The sequence below is a fragment of the Leptidea sinapis genome, chromosome 2 (assembly GCF_905404315.1).
Source record: "Leptidea sinapis chromosome 2, ilLepSina1.1, whole genome shotgun sequence".
NCBI classification, from domain to species: Eukaryota; Metazoa; Arthropoda; class Insecta; order Lepidoptera; family Pieridae; genus Leptidea; species Leptidea sinapis.
In genome coordinates, this window is record NC_066266.1 from 6,423,853 (window position 1) to 6,442,141 (window position 18,289).

At 35.0% G+C, this 18,289-nt stretch overlaps 1 protein-coding gene across 6 annotated transcripts in view; it reads right to left on the minus strand.

Annotated features, from left to right (window-relative positions):
• Positions 1 to 18,289, minus strand: part of LOC126975416 (ryanodine receptor) — a 189,105-nt gene that overhangs the window by 164,522 nt on the left and 6,294 nt on the right. For 4 of the 6 annotated variants that reach the window (XM_050823328.1, XM_050823310.1, XM_050823312.1 and 1 more), the window contains exons 2-4: positions 12,420 to 12,532; positions 5,612 to 5,761; positions 4,281 to 4,334 (exon numbers count right to left, since the gene is read on the minus strand). In XM_050823328.1, coding sequence (XP_050679285.1) covers positions 4,281 to 4,334; positions 5,612 to 5,761; positions 12,420 to 12,476 — 261 coding nt within the window. In that variant the 5' untranslated portion in view covers positions 12,477 to 12,532. Of the gene's footprint in view, positions 1 to 2,996; positions 3,015 to 4,280; positions 4,335 to 5,611; positions 5,762 to 12,419; positions 12,533 to 18,289 lie in introns of all 6 variants that reach the window. The other 2 variants (XM_050823307.1, XM_050823317.1) reach the window with 1 other exon arrangement.

The window sequence follows — 18,289 nt, forward strand, 5'->3', positions numbered from 1 at the left end:
GCCTACGTATTTATGATAATGCAGACATCGATGACATTCAGTTGTATTTGGCTTGGCCAAGTTTCACTTTTTTTATGAAAACAAGGGACCAGACGAGCAGGACGTTCTGATGCTAGCTGATGATAATTGATACGCCATGCCCATTATTACAATGCAGTGCCGCAGGAATCTTCAAAAACCCAAAAATTCTGAGTGGCACTACAATAATTGCGATCGTCAACTTGAGACATAAGATATTATCATTTGCCCAGTAATTTCACTAGCTATGGCGCTCGACAGACCGAAACACAGTAATGTTCACAAATCACAGCTTCACGGCAGAAATAGGTGCCGTTGTGGTACCCATAATCTAACCGGCATCCTGTGCAAAAGAGCCTCCCACTGATGCTTGTTTCGGCAAAATTATCCAACTGCCTATAAGACTATAATATTTCAACCCGATAAAAAAGCAGCACAGATATACATACACATTTATCACCAGAAGTAGCTATATCATATAACATCGCATTGCATCTTACTTACATCATCTAAAAGAAGGAATTACGTGCAACTGTTCCATAACAAATTTTTCAATTTGCGGAGTGAGATTTCGAAAAAAGCCTTGCACAATTTTTGTATGTATTTTTAAAGTCCGTTAATGCAAAGGGGAAATAATGATGATAAGAACCGTGTATATAAATGACAAATTATAGCATTTGTAATTTTTGTTTTAAAATTTCACGTTGAGTCATCAAGTGTTGTGGAGGAAAATACAAAAGGTTACGTCAAAATTTTAATTTGTTGTTAAAATATGTGGCAGCAAACACGCAATTATAATATTGAGCAGGCCACCAGCTCTTACTTCGGTCAATTAGTTTTAAAACTTATGTAAGATTACCTTGTTGAAATTGTCAAGGTTACGAATTAATAGTTTTATTTTAAAGACGTATGTGAGTAGGAGAATATTATGTGGGTCCTCTGATGGTATCTGCAAGTACCTTGGGGTTAGTCTTGCCTTTCCTTGGTATTGTAAACGATAGATCGATTTTAGGGATGAAGTTACGATCGACTTGTAGCTGAAGTACATACCCAAAAGTATCGTGCCATTCTCAGGTCACCGGATCCATAATTTAACAATATTTGTCGCTATATCTTTATCTCGCACTACGTCTGATCCGAATCCGATCCGAACCCGTGAAAACACGGTCTGGTGTAGTCGTAGAACTATTTCTAACAGTTGACGGAAATATGATTTATTTCCGTGATGACGGAAGCCGGGTCTAGTGCGTAAACTACAATAGAAATAGTTCTCCGACTACTCCGGACCATATTTTCACGGGTTCGGATCAGGTTCGGATAAGACGTAGTGCGAAAGCGCTCTGAGTGTTAATTATTTGGCTAAGATAAGCACTAAAGAAAACTCGCCTTATTCAATAAATTTTCCATAATACGTTAATACATAGTCCTACTGATTAGCTTTTCTCAGTAAATGTTTTATTGCTATGGAGGGAACGCCCTTATGACTCATGATTTTAACTGGCTAAAAGTTTAAAATGTCGGTAATTTTTTTTTTTTAAAGTGAAAAGTGACATTTATAACGACACGACGGGTTTTGCTACAAAAGAACATAGTATTTTCTTTAATTAACGCGAGTATTACACATTTAAATACAATATTATTTAAAGGATTAAAACGCCTGTTGTGTAATTGTAGCTGTGTTTTTGTATTAGGTCTTTGTTGGTAAAAAATTACATTTTTTCTATTATTTTATTTACCCCGTTTCGTGACATTTGAAGAGCACGTTTTTAGGAGAACTGCGGTTGACAGCTGCAGTCGAAATATTATTTGTTTTAGCTGTCATTATAAAGTTTAGCACCATTTATTGCCTCAGAGGTGGTATTTGCTGTAGACAGATGGTTTTTGGCAAAACTAATGGAGAGAGAGATTAATAGATATTGGTGTCAGGTGTCAGATAATTTTAGCCCGTCTTCTCTATTGAAATATCGATGTTTCTTAATTTCAATGGCTTGACGTACCATTCTTCGAAGAAATCTATTCTCATTTGCCAAAATACTTGAAGACCAAGTCGCGAGATATAGATAGATAGAGACAACGGTGTAAATTTAAAACGATTGAGATATATGACAGAAAAATAAAGAGCGTTATATGTAATTTTTGGGAGCAGATGAACGTACGTGATGTAGTGTTTCTAGTAATATAAAATATATGTTAAGTCATCCAAGAAAGACGACGAGTGTCTTGCCGTAGCTTGCCAATACCAGGACTTCATATTCAGATGAGAGTCTTATGCCATCATTCTACATGGCTTTGGGTTTCGTAATACACAAGCGCTCTCGCAACGGCCAGTCAAATTAAATTAAAAACTCGTGAAAATTTCTGAAACAGTCTTAAAGGTTAGTGTATGATAGAACTTTTTTATCATATTATGAATTATTTTCAAAGTCGATTTATCTTGAAACTAATTTAAACCCATCTTCTTCAAACGCCAATTATAATTTAAGAATTAAGATAAAACAGTATTTCCCACCTTTTGTGAATGAGTTAGTTGTTTTTATATTTATATAACTGTTTATGAATGTTACAGTAGTGTCCACTACATAAAATGTATGAATATCGAATGTAATTATAATATTAGAGTGCTGTGAATGTGAAAAACAGGGTGTAAAAATTTAAATCTTCTACTTAGTCTATATCATGTTATCAAAAGTTCTACGCTGAAGTTATTTTGCGCGTGAAAATATAAAGATTATAAGCCTGCTCATGCATGAATACAGTCACAACAAAAATATCCAATCAATAAAAAATTTGTTAAGATTATTTCCAATTATAATTCTGATCAGCGTGAATCCTCGAAGCGTTTTTAATCACACAATAATTCATAATATATTTATTTGCAACACGTTGTCAATTTCAAATTTAGCTTGTTTATTAGTTGTTTTTAGGATATTTAAGTTATGACTAATATATTACCACGTGCGTTCTCGTTTTATACTCACTACTAAGTTCTCTTTGCCCTGCAAAATTTAAACATGAAGCAATACGTCAAATAGGAAAATTATTTACGAATGAACATGTTAAATATATATAGTGTACAATGCGGTCTGTAGCGAGACAGAGTTGGCACATTACTTATCATATTACAAGATTTAAATACTGTTATGTGTTTTAGCATTACAACTGGCCTCTATTATACGCTGAACTGCCTATGCCGTAGTGACAGCTCGTTTTTGTGGCGAATCAAAGCGCCACGTGTAAGTGTAGATAAAATTATTTGATCAATGGTTTTCAATATGGCGGTTATTTACAAATGGTAAAATAGTGAGTACAATTTAAAGTGTTCTACGTGATTTTGAAAAAAATTTTTAACTAATCTACGATATAGATAGTAACTGCTTCATATCGAAGATTATGCGTTATGTAAAAATCTATTTTTTTTATGCAGCGTAAAGCTACAATTATGGCATGAAATAAACGCACCGGAAGAGGTATAGCCCTTAACCGCATAAATAAATGAAAATACATAATTCACCTAAATAAATCAATTTTCTATAATATCATTTAGGAGCAGCCTGTATATAATCTAGTAGCCGCGCCCTTGGCACTGATGCCTACTTACCTAGCAGTTCTGAACTCGTAGGTGAGTAGCGTCTGCGTAAGTAAGAGTGATTACAATTTTATTTCCTAAGTTTGTAATTTCAATTATTTACTTTAATTTTTTATGACAACGGTTAAGTAGTTCTATCCGTGTGTTCATTTAATGTCGCCATTGTAGTTTCACGCTGTATACTTTAAACTAGTTCCCAGAACGCATCTACTATGCTCAGCAACAAAACGGCGAAAATATAATGTAATCAGTATATTGGTAGCGATAGTCAATTCAGCGTATAAACCTTAGAAGGCAGTGTGTAGCAGACGTCATCTGTGAACTGTCAATAAGTCCAGGCGAACAACTTTTAACACACAAAAAATCACAGACCGTTTTGGTGTGTTATAAAAAAAGTCATAAAAAAATTATTAGTAAGTAAGGAAAAAAGTATACAAAGAATCATTTTGAAAGAATATTCTTTTGAATGTCATACAATTAGTAGGAACAGCTCCAAATTAGCGCAATATACCTTCGTATTCTTTGTCAGTTCTCAGACGACACAACTAAGATTTAAATATATTTAAATGAATAATCATTAAAAAATATATTATTTAAGAAGCTTCTATTGCTTTTAGCTGAATAGTACAATTAATGACAGTAGTTTGGTAAAGTTATGACATATTAGATAACTCACAGTTTCGGAACCCGCGGCTGTCACCAGTTCTTGAAGAGCTCTCACCGACAGCGCCTGTGTAATTAAAAAAATCAGTACTTAAATAAACTTTTATTCATACAGAAATAAAAAAAATATATACTAGAACAATGAACCTAAAACTAACATATATATTATTAAAAGTAGTCCCTTTAGGCAATGTTTCGAATATACTGTCAGCGTTTCCCCTTTGAATAGCTAGACTAATTATTTGTCCAAAGTAGCTGCCAGCTAAAATAAACTTATTCATTATTTTGTTATCATTTTGACGCACCTGTAGTTTCTTAAAGTATAGACAAACAAAACCAACGAGACAAAATAACATTTTTAAGAGACACAGCAAGGTAGAAAAGGTAAGCGAATCCATTGTTACTGTAACCGATTTTGACTGACAAATTGTAAGTCATCAGGCATGTTTGACATTCTACTAGCTAACGCACACATTGACAAAATCCAATTTGTTGACGCATGGTCTAACAGGTCTATAGGCTAGAATATTCATCCTGTAGTTTTTAAGGTATATACAAACAAAACGAACGAGAGAGAATAACATTTCTAAGAGACACAGCAAGGTAGAAAAGGTAAGCGAATCTATTGTTATTGTAACCGATTTTTACTGACAAATTTTAAGTCGTCAGCCATGTTTGACATTCTACTAGCTAACGCACACATTGACAAAATCCAAATTGATGACGCATTATCGGTCTAACAGGTCTATAGGCTAGAATATTCTAAGGCCGGTCAAAATTGATGACGCATTATCGGTCTAACAGGTGTATAGGCCAGAATATTCTAAGGCCGGTCCTACATTGGAAGCGGAGTCGGTCCGGCCAGCAGGCTCGACCCGGCCAGACCAGACCAGTCCAGACTCGGCGCTCCTACACTGCAGCTAGACAGGAGCGGACGAACCAGTCAGAATCCAGAGTCAGTACTGTGTGGACTCTCGACGACGAAAGGTGTCGATGTTGTCTGGAGCCTGGACTAGACGAAAAACAAACCTGTTTGGTTGCTGTCAGACCAGTTCAGACTTATTCCCCCTCCCCGGAGCGAACACTGGCTCAAGTGTAGGAGGCGACACGGCGCGTCAATGTTTGTTTTGTTCAGAACAGACCCGCCCAGACCGTCTGGTCGGGAGAAATTCTGCATCCAATGTATGACCGGCCTAAGTTAGAATGAACTTGATCGGTACGATTGTGTTAAGACACAGGTGATCACGCACTATCAAATGAATCGTAAACTGACTTGTTCATTCTACCCTAAAAAAATTCAAAAATAGAACGAAACACGAGAGTCGAGTAGAGTCGTAACGTTACCTGCTCGATGACGAACACACATTGTGACAGGTCTGGCGGGATGTTCTTGTCAGCGATGTTCTCTAGGAAGCAGTGTCGGTTACCGAAGCCCTCCGCTGCCAGGCACACCCTCTCTCCAGTCGCCGTGCACGACAGACACACCATGTCTTCCTGCAAGAATAACCACAATAGCTCTTTACCGGACCAGAGAAAATAAATATTTAAAATAAAATTATATAATTATTAATGACAGTAAGGGACGAGATGAGCATGACGTTGAGCTGTTGGTAATTGAAGAGCCCTGCCCATTACAATGCAGTGCTGCTCAAGATTCATGAAAAACTAAAATTCAGTCGTTCTAACAAAACAGTTAAAAGTAATTATTTCAAATTATTTACAAAGGTATTTATCAGACCAAACTCGATGGATGTATCTTGTTTAGATTAGGAGTTCCTATGGCCACCTTCTGACTGTTGGTGGTCAGTTGTCATTAGTTCAGCTCTAGTTACCATATTCCTGCATTTATTCCGCGGAACTCGGTAAATTACATAAAGGCTTGTAAAAACGAGTTCCGCGCATTACAAATCAAGCTCATAAAATTTTGTCACGAAATCAGATTGTCACGCACATATTTACAAAGACAAATTCGTCAGTCACTAGTCAGATACAGCAATTAAGTGAAGTGAAATGAAATGAAATGAAAAATGTACATGTACATATAAATATGCAAATAACTTACAAAAAACTTATCAAGGAGCCAAACAATAAACAAACAAAATCTGAAAGAATACTCTATACGTAACAAAAATTGTCCCATTTCAGCATGTTTGCTGGTTTGAAAACCAACGCTGGTTTTTCGTTGGGCCATTTGGTGACGTCACGCTAAATATAATTTTAAATAAAACAAAAGTTATTTTAGCTAGAAATTAACGTGACGAGAAATTAATACATCAAGAAATTAATACTTAACTAAAAATCATGAACGAGTAAAAAAGAAGAACTCCACGCCGTGATATTAGCAAGTGAAGCACCGTTATGCTAGTGTATGTGCGGTTACGGGGGATACTAGTTACACAATTTTTCTCCCTATAATCATTTATGGCTACAAATACTTATATAGTATCATTTTTACACTTTTTCACATCGCACGACGGCATTTTTAAAATATTTTATTGTGACGCACACTGATCTGTCATAGACAATGACAATTCTCATAATGGCTGCCTATCGGCTTGTAATAGTGTGAGTGTGTGCGTGTGGCTATTTATTTACACGTTAATCGGCTTGTTTTGGTGCTACACTGTTATGTAAGTTGCCACGGAGTCCTTATTTTTTTACTAGTCCGTGTTAAAAATTTATAAATTTATTTGTATAAATGTTTGTACTTCTATAATGTATACTCAGTGGGCGCAATGGTGACTGTTTGTTGCAACTCTTATGTCAACGGTCAAATTACAATATATATAGTCAAATAACTATGTCAAAAAGATGCAAATGTTTTTATACTAAGCACTAACTGCCAACAGCCAATATGAAAGTACCAAATGACAAGTGCTGAATTTTTGGAGTTTACTCATTAAGAATCGATTTTCATATAAACCTACTCATCAAATGGGATAGTAGCGTTTTTGGTACGCATCATTTCTCGCGCACCTTTCACTTTTCAGTTGCGTGAAATCTATCAAATAAAATGGCGGAATCCTAGGAACATTTTACTCTTTCTTCTTATTGATATAAGAATATAAGAGAAAATCAAGAACCTGATAATTAATTTACCTGTAAAGTAAGTGTTTATTTTCTGATGAATAATAATATCAAAACATAACATTATAGCATTCTTTGTTCGATATATAAAATCTCACTTGATAAAATAATATTGATATATATTAATAAAGGCATTTTTATATAGTCTTTAAGAATTTTCGTTAATGCGTTTATTAGCCCTTACATAATATGTTGTCGATCTTTTTTAATTAATACGCTTTTATTAGCTTCTGCTGTAAGTCTGTTTGTAACTGACTCCATTGGACTTGATTTTGTTTAGTACCAGTTCAAAGACAATCGTTCTTGAGGAGCAAACTCCAGTCGTGCGTCGGAGCTGACACACATACTTTTTTTTAATGTTTAATAAGAATACTTTAAATTTTAATCTATCTAAGTTTAATATAAGTGGTGAGAAGCGGAGCATACTATAGAACTTATAACTGTAACCTGCTTTGTTATAAGTAATGTTGTTAGAACTTGGCCTCACTGGATCGTAAACCTTGACCCGAGCTCCAAGTACAGTGAGCTCGGGGATGGCGCTTATTGCGCGATCTATATTTCTCAGTAACTATCAACAAGATTTATAAGCAGTGTAAAGCTTCTTATAAACTTCATTGAAAATTCCCTTACTGCTTTGACCACCTTTTTCGTACAAACACTACGTAGACCGTAATCTTTTCCTGTCACAAACATCCTCTAATTTACCTATTAATAGCCCGATACACAAACGTTTTACTAATACCAAGCGAGTGGAAAGTTTTGAAAAAATTGCATTTGGCTCCACACCTACTTTGTGTAGTGCAATCACAGCGATTCGGTTCTCTTTATCACCCCACTTCATTTTAATATCGAAAAATAGTATAATAAATATCCGGACGACCGAGCCTTGCTCGGATTTTTAAGAATGAACAAAAAAAAATCTAATATGACATCTGGATTCGAAACGGGGTCTTCTACTTTAAGGATCACCCAATGTCCCATCTGAGCTATAATAGTCTTGTGGCGAAATTTACCTTTATAGTCTAATACTATTGTAGCTGTTTCTCATTAAAACACGGATAAAATTATATTTTTTTTAAATTTAAACCTAGCTAGATCGATTTATCGCCCCTGTTTACTATATTTTTATGATTTTTTTTTGAGATTCAGATTATATATATTAGATATTAGATTATACTAGAATTGCTCGTTTAAAGATAAATAAAATAATTCAGAAATATGATTGCCTAAATGTTTTACTCCGAGATTGCTGTGAAGACAAAAATATAAAAAATCAGAGCGCTTGATTGACCCGAAGATTTGTCATACTAAAATATGGCGCAGTGCTCAAATAACCAAGTTAGCTGAATTGCAAACTAACCTCATGAACATAAAACAACTTTACGCCTACCAAACATGTATACTGATACAAAAATTCTACATTATTCCATCCATACATCCACACATACATCAATCTTACTCACCCACACTAAACATGTGCCTAAAAGCAGCACGAGACGGCTCAGCTACTTGATACTACCTAAGACAAGAACAAATGATGGCAAGCGTATGTTTATTTACGAGGGCGCACAACTTTTTATTAGTCTACCTTCATTTTGCTTATACCTTGCTAAATAGCCTTATTGCTCAGCACCAAGAATTAGATGTTTTTAGTGTTAGCTTATATGAATTTAATAAACTTTGTATATGTAACATTTGACTCGGTATGCGATTTGGCGTTGCTGTAAGCATACCGAGGATATTAATATTAAATCAACAAATCAATAAATATCTCAAAAAGATCAAGTCGCTTAAAATATTTGAATGTGAGTTATCTACATTATTTCAAAGTTTTTATAAAAAAAAACATGTCTGAAATAGTTTGTTATACGATAGTTACCTGTAAAATTATATTATTACAAAATTTTGTGAAGAAGAATATAATAAGTACCTAGATATTTATGAACTGAAATATGTAAAGGACGTCGGATAAATTATTACATCACATTATGTTCTCATGTAAATGACAATATTATGTTTTTTAATGAGAAAATAAATATCTTTAAACCTAAAATTTAATACAGATTTTTGCATGCAATACTACAGTGTGTGTAATACGGCGTGAGTGTGAAAGCTTGATAAACGATCAGCTTAGATCCTTTTCTCTTTTGGCTCGGCTCATATCTAATTGTTTGTCGTATAGTGAACTTCCTCGGTGTTGAGTAATGTTTATAAATAGCCGACACAGTATTGGCACTCCTCTGGCGACAGCATTGCTCTCGAAACATCGGAACAATGTCATTAAACTAAACATTTTAATTATAAATTGTCGCCAAATGCCACCGCTACCACGCATTTAGGCCGAGATCTATGGAGCTAACTTATACTTTGCTCAGACTTATCTAGCAAGTTGAGTCGAAGTCCGTATTGAGCAACACCACTATGAGCTCGCAATTAAGGCCACCATACCAACGACTAAGAAAAAATTCAGACTATAATCCGAACAAAAATGAGATCAAAGATTCCTTGCGTCATCACAACAGCTGTTGTTCGACGCCTTAATTTTCCAAATATAACACTGTCCGCTGTCACGCAATGCGCACGAAAATGCGCTATAATGTACCTATATAAATAACCTCTATTTTGGGCAATTCACTCACACTAAACTGATATTCCTGGCCTGTTTTTATCAGTTGTTTGTCTTAAGAGACTCTGTCTAGACGTATAAATTATTATCTAAGCTATATAATGAAACGCGTGTTTGTCCTTTCTACTGGGCTGTCTTAGATTAAGCTCAGCTGTCAAATGACTATAAATACCAAATCAAAGATTGTGCTAAGCTTGAACCCAGTAAGTTTTTCGTAAGTAAAGTTTGAGCAAAGTCTGAGTTCCCTTTATAAATCACAGCCTTAGATCTACCACGGCCACGCTTTATTCTTCCGTCAAGCAGTCATGTGTTAGTATTATTGTGTTTCAGTTTTGAGAGCGTCGCAGCTAGTGATATTACTGGGCTAATGAGACTTAGCACTTCAAATCTCATAGTGACGAGTGTAATTGCGATGCCGCTTACAATTTTCGGTATTTCAAGAATCCTGCACCGCACTGCATAATAGTGGGGTGCGTGAATCACTTACTTACGGTCGATAACTCAAGGACACGTGTTCTGAGCATGATGTGGCGAATGCCATACGGTTCGCTCGACTTCTTTATGTCCAACAAATAGAGCTCACTGAACAGTTTTCTGTCTGGACTGTAGTTTAGGCAAAGAGCTCTGACGACGTCGAGTTGGAGTCAAAAAGAGTGCACAGAAGTTCGGCTTTCTCTTTTGCCGTATGGTGTTATTCCTCACGTGCAGCGTGGGCAGGGACGGCTGGTTGAAGTTACCCATAGTAGCTTTCGACAACAACCAGAATTTGCGTGTCGGGTAATTGTGTTTTTTTCCATCGCAGTTAGGAGTTGAGTTGGAAGGAGAGAAAGGAGACAACACAGACCATAGGCCTTCTCATTTGCCGTGTGGGCCAAGTAATCGTTTTCCATATGGCGCGGCGGTAGGAATGGCCGGTATAAGTTATCAAAAACATCTTCTAGATGGATAACTTGAAAAACATTAGTGCAAAGATTTCGCTCGAGTGGTTTGCTGCTTATAGATTCTGGAGGCACCGATATGATTCCTTTTTAAAACTTTTCAGATCCTTTGAGCCCAGGAGCGCAACACTACTTTAAGCCCTCCTGTTACCATCAATCGCAAGCCACTTATTGGATCGATAGCTCATCTAAGATATGACACGATTCTGCAAGCGACAGTTAAACGCTTATCGATCCCTTAACTATACTATAATATTGTATATAATTCAAAGTTTGGTCAATGTGCCACGACACGACTGCGACGATTAGACAGAATAATATTATTTAAGTCAAGCGTTACCGACCAGAACGGAGAAATTTTGTTATCTATACACATAAATACAATGGAAGCGTCTGATAGTAGTGTAGAAATAGATTGGTCTATACATAATTTGAAAAAATCTCATCAGATTTTATATCGCTATTAAACGAAATCTTCACATTTAAAAATTATTCTATACATTTCATTAAATTATTTAATGCTTGTATTTTACCAGTGATTACTTACGGCTGCCAATCCTAGGCTCTTACGAAAACTCAATGTGACAAACTTTCAATTTGTCAGCGCCCTATGGAGAGAAGTATGCTAGGCGTTAAGAAAAAGGACAGGAAAAGAAACATGGAGTTAAGGATGGCGACAGGAATTGGAGATGTTTCAGTAAATGGAAAAGATTTATGTGGAAATGGAAACGCACCAAAGAAAGCGTGCAAAGAGCACCCAAGAGACGGAAAATGAAATAGAGGATGGCAAAATAAAAGATGGAGGACCGACATAAGACAGGTGGAAAGCTATGGACTAGGACAGCAAAGGGCAGAGTACTATGGAAGAAGTTGGAGGAATACTATGCCAAAGGGCACACAAACTAAAAAATAAATAGTAGTTTATTTTGTTTAGTTTATTTAAATAGTTTTAGTTTGTATGCTATTAGATTATTAATCAGTCTGAATAAAAGGCTTTATTTATTATTATATAATGGATGTTTATAGAATAATATGCTGTGCCCGCTGTTTCGTCAGCTTGGTTTATAATGTCGTATAATCTAGTTACACACCAATGTCAATAAGATCGTGCAAGGCATCCTTGAGTAATAAAGGAATATACAATCACACAAAAATTTCAAACATCACGGCATTGGTGTCATGGAGTCATAAAACGTACATTTAGAAAAAAATATGGAAGTACAGAATGAGGTTACATAATAAAACGATGAAAATGTAAATCTTGATTTATAACAGTGGCAATGAGTTTCTTGCTACTTCTTCTCATTAGCTCAACCCTTAACGAAGTAGCAGTAGATTCAATAAGAAAAAAATTTTTTTTTTGACATTCATAAGTGTCCGTGACCTACATGAATAAAGTGATTTTGATTTGATTTGATTTAATATTTATATATTATTACAAAATATATAAATTATTCAATAATAGTTCAGATAGATACATAAATATTTGTAAATAACTCACCGTTCGTAAGAAGGAGACATCATCCTGCTCACTTGCTCCCCCCTCCGCTTCGGCCATCTTGAATTATCAATTAACGCAGCTGTCGTAAATACTATCACTTATTCATTGTATATCTGAAACAAAGTATTTTAGAAATTAATTACAACGAACTATGAATTTATGCATTTGTAATGTAGATTTTGAAGTGAAACTTAGAATCGTTGTGATTTCAAACCGGATGCAACGGAAAAAACGACAGGTAAGAGACACAAATACAAAAATGTGTAGGATGAAGCCGGCAAAGAATGAGACAGAAATATTCATACTATTTTATTTTTATGTATGACGCGAGTAGGTATACCTTAATATATTCTTATGTCATACGCACGACTTATAATTGCATAGACACCAGAAGAACATAAATATGGTAGCGGTGTGAGTAATGTCTTTCATAGCGGTTGAAATCATGTGTCATCCTAGCAACATGTACCAGGACTTCATATGCAGTTTAGAGGTTCATGCACAATGCAGGTTTCACTTCTGACATGTGTACTTTGTACACACGCAATTTTTTTTTAATATTGTGATGGCATTTTTCACATTTTAAATTACAAAAGACTTTGATATGTTATATTATGATTTGCAATTTAATATTTGAATGAAATACTACATTGTCTTATGGTGCCTATGAGCGCTTTCGCCTCACGTTGGGCAAATGTTTTAAGAGCTTTTACACATAAACTACATATATATATTATTATAATAGGTGTTTTATAACCAAGAAGTACTTTAGTAAATGTACAAGATATTATCTAGTTGGAAGAACGCCAGATGCAGTCACCTCCAGTTCATGGTTACAGAACTAACGCATCAGCGTTATCAATCATATCAATGAATCCAAATAATATTACGTTTCTAAATGATTACTTCAAAACTAAAAACGTAAATATAAGGAATTTATTTTATTTTTTATTACTTTAGTGTCCGTGACAAGCTATATCTTACACTCGCGGTTTGTATGTCACTTTGTGTTAGTGTGCGTGCATTTCTAATGATAGGAGTAAACAGTCTACCTCAAATTTTTTACCAGTATATGTAGATGTATAATATAAAATGATCCAAGGATTTAAGATGCGTTTGTTTATTTTATGTTTGTACCATATTATGCTATATAGCATCGATAATTTAATTACGATTTGTTCCTCATTCGCCTCGCAAAGTTTCGTCCCACACAACAAATTCTTTTTTTGACCTACATTTAATCCTATTTCGTCTCGAAAATGAGAATTATCAATAATCAATTACTTTATTCTTGTTTAGTCCCACTTTATGTTATTTATTCGCCTAGTACTACTACTATCAGGATAGTAATTTATGTGTTTTACGATATGTGATGTACAGACAGCGTAAAATATTTCAATTAATCTTATTTTTGACAATGTATTATTAATGAACTCAATAGAAACTCTATTCAGGTTATTATAGCATAAACGATTTTCTTAATGACACCACGGACTGGGATTAAAGCGAACACCCTCAGGCTCTTTAATTATTAATGTTTATTGTACGATATTACATTGTAATCCATATTTTATATAAAAAAAAAGCCCGCTGAGTTTCTTGCGCCCATTCTTCTCAGGTCTGAGGCAGTCTCTTTTGAATGGGTGGTAGATTTTGACGTTCAATAAGTGATTATAAATCCTATTTTGAATAAAAATATTTGAATTTGAATTCAATACCACATATTATTTAATGGCAACAGGAGCCTTTTTAACCGTTAAATGTATATAATATAATACTTTTGTGAATGTTTAAGATAACTAAATATACTTATTCAAATTGTAATATAAATTGGTTTTATAACTTAATATCCTTAAAAAACGTGAACAACGTGTGCCCGCTAATTTTTTTTTTACTTGTATATAGCGATCTATATTAGGATGATAATTTTAAATTGTTGATATAATAGTTAATAGAACTGTCTGTGATTCGAATTGAGATTTATAAACAAATATTCTATATTTTATGATGATTATATAATTTTATTTACGCTTAAGATCCTAACTTTTATCTACCGCTTTCTCCACCTTCATCTTGATGCATGGACTTCGGAATCAAGATAATTTTACTATTTACTTGGTCTTTTTATGATATTGCCAAGTTTTATTGTTCTACTTTTGAGACAACCTGAGAAAGCTGTGCCGCAATCTGCAGGAACATATCCTGTAATAGGTTTATGATCCCTTTTAATGCTATTGTTTGGTGTCGGATAAGCTATTGTTTTTATATATATTCAGAATATTGTTGTAAGTCACACTTTTTTTTCTGACTGTACTGAAATAACATTTTATGAAGTGACAGAAATAAAAATAAACGTGGAACGAAACAGGAATGTGGGACGAAAACTCGAGGCGTAACAGGAACAAATCTTGATTAGATATTGCTTTCAATTTACTACAATGGTATTGCTTCGTCTACGAAGAGTGTTATCAAAACATTATTCTGCCATGGCCCGGTATATTTCATGTCCCTTCATGACCTACTTAATACCTTTAAAACCAAGGTTGCATTAGGTAAGTTAATACACAATTATTAATAGTATAAAGTTTATATTAGTACTACATAATTTGCTATAGCCTATTTGGTAACCGAAGTTTAGTATCATATAGAGCTGTTTCTTTTGTTTTAGTAAAGAATCCAAGTTCGCGAAAAATAACAAAAAGTTTTATCTTCGGGTCTGGTTACACTTATATGGTATCTATATTAATTATTTTAAGGGTAAACGAGTGTTGAAAACCATCACATTATACGAGGCATTAAAAAAGTAATTGCTTTACGAGCCAATTTAAGGTATCCTTGACGTAAAGAGGAGAGAAGAGACTTGGGCGGTCATGGTGGGTATGTTGCGACCCCGTATTTTATTTTGATGGCCTGGTACCGGGTCGCGACCCAGCAAACAGGGAATGTTGGTCTACATTCTTATAATAGTGATCTTGTTCTTAACAAAGAGTGTTAAATGTTCATTTCTGAAATTTGTGTAATATTAGATGTTATTTAGTTTCAGCAGCCTGCGTAGATAATAATATTGATAATGGAACAGTGCAAAATACTTTACGTTCTGGGAGAGTTACCTGTTTACCAGTGGGAGGCTCTTTTGCACGGGATGCCAGCTAGATTATGGGTACCAAAACGGCGCCTATTTCTGCCGTGAAGTAGTATTGTATAAGCATTATTGTGTTTCAGTCTGAAGGGCGCCTTAGCTAGTGGAATTACTGGGCAAATGAGACTTAACATCTTTTGTCTCAGGGTTACGAGCGCAGTTGTAATGCTGCTCAGAATTTCTTCAAGAATGTTGAGCGGCACTGCATTGCAATGGGCAGGACGTATAAATACCAGCAGCTGAAAGTCCTGTTGGTATTGTCCCATATTGTCAAATAAAATAAAATAAATATTTTTTTGTCTCAGGCCGACACTTATTTTGGAAGAGATGGTAATGGTAAATTGGCATCAAAGGAAATCCAAAAGAATCAATTTGACCAAAAAAGAACGCTTGTGTCTCCTGTAAGTTGGAGTTACAAAGAGCATTCACACTGTAGTAGCGAATTACTAAATCAATATTATTCTGATAACATCCGTAGCGCGGACTACGGGAAATGTATAAATAAATAAATATACTATACTGGCGCAACCGAACAATGACTACGATCTACATTATACAGGATGCTTGGAATATTTGACCTGCTTGTTTTGCTAGGGTTTAGCACGTTGCGGAGAAAATTGTATGGGGTTCCAAAGTGGATACGGCGGGCTTCATAATGCTGACTTAAACATATTTGAGGACAGTGATGGCTGGTCCATGAGTCATACATTCACATGTTTTTTTTTATAACACTAACGGCCGTTCAGTCTTATCGACGGTAACTCACCTTATCCGTACACGCTGTCTGTCAATTGGACGACGTATAGCTTACCAGCGATAGAAGTTTGTATGGAAATTGCAATTCACGCGTCAAGGCGATAAGAATGACTTATCGGGTATATTGGGACAGCTTCAGATTATTGACAGCTAATTACTGACAGTAGAAGGTAGTAATTTATCTCTATCTGTAGATAGTATAATGGGAACGGCCGTAAGGTGCAATTCGAGGAGGACGTTCAGCTGATAGTAATTGATTCGCTCTACCCATTACAAAACAGTGCCGCTAAAGATTCTTGAAATACCCAAGAATTCTGAGCGGCACTACAACTGCGCTGGTCACCTTGTTAAGTCTCATTTTCCCAGTAATTTCACTAGCTACGGCGCCCTTCAGACCGAAACAAAATAATGCTTACACATTACTGCTTCACGACAGAAATAGGTGCCGTTGTGGTATCTATAATCTAGCCGGTGACTTAAATATAGTTGAGGGAAGTGATTACTTGTACATGCGTCATGCTTTCGCATGTTTAAAATATTCTCATAACTTTATTTATTCGTAGTGTGAATTAATTGGTATATCAAGTCTCCTCTAAAGATTGATGCATCCAATGTACGTCAATTTATATTTAAATAGATTATTTTTTATTACTTTTAATGAAATATTTGATACGTGTAATTATTTAAAAATAATAATTTGTAAAGTATATTACAGCCTATGTAAGATACTCTATTTGATTTAAAACAGTGGCTGTTGAGTTTCTTGTATGTTCTTCTCGCGAGCTCTATTTTTTTCGAACACATTGTAGATATAGTAATTTATAATGAGTAGTAATTTCATCATCATCAAGACTTTTGAATTAACGTGTTGGACAAGAGGTTTTTTTGTTTCTAAATTTGTCTCTGATATAGAATTGATATAAACTCACGAGAATTAATTAATTTTCACTGAAATTTATAGTACGTGTTGGGAGCACCAAACTGCCGCTTGGCGAATTTCGTGGCCACGCGATTAGATTGTTTGGAATAAAATATGAATCGTTCCGTGAACCCAATCTATGTAGGTCAATGACTTGCAAATGTATTGGCTATGGTTACCGTGTATGGGGTGGGGTTACCATTTAATAATTTGAAAAGTCCTTACAAAAAGTAGAGCCTATTCGATAAAAGACCTGACTTTTAAGTTGATCTCGTTTAGATTTCATTTTCGTAAAGATTAAAGACTATTTTGATATTAATTAGTCGATATATACACAAATAAAATTTGTGGACAATATTTTATAAACTATGCGAGACTCGAACCCACGACCTCTCGTGTTCTTTGCGAGTGCTCATCCAACTGAAGTTACCGTTCGAGTGACGCATCGTCTTAAACTCTTGTATGCTTTGTTCAACTCTCAGGTTGTTGCATCATCTACTTTTACAGTTATAACCTTCTCACCCAATATTTGAATATTAGGAAATTGGCTTGAGATGTAAGCTCCTGCAAATCTAAATAAATAAAAATGTTTTAAGATAGGTATATATTTTTAAAATGCCAACCCTCATGTAAAATTTATAAAAGAAAAGTATACTATATGTACAGTATAGCTTCGGAAGAGTAGGGTAAAGGCCCACAATATTGGTCAGCTCATCACAGCTCTTTCATTGTGTGATCTAGTGTCCGCAATCACGTCGGAAATAAATAATGAAGCATTCCTACCATCCGGAATTAACTCACAGAACAACCCAGACGTATCAAACTGTGATGATAGATAAAGTTGTAATACAACGGCGTACATTACACTTCTCCCTAGATAGTTTTGTGATTAATTTGAACTTAGATCATTTTGCCATAAGAAACGACATATTTTCCGATTTAGAAAATGATACAAATTTAATTTGTATCCCAATTTATGAACGATGTGGCACTTGAACCCGCCTCTCGGGTCCCGTCCGAGTGCTTTACCAACTGAGCCAACCGTCAAGTCTTGGC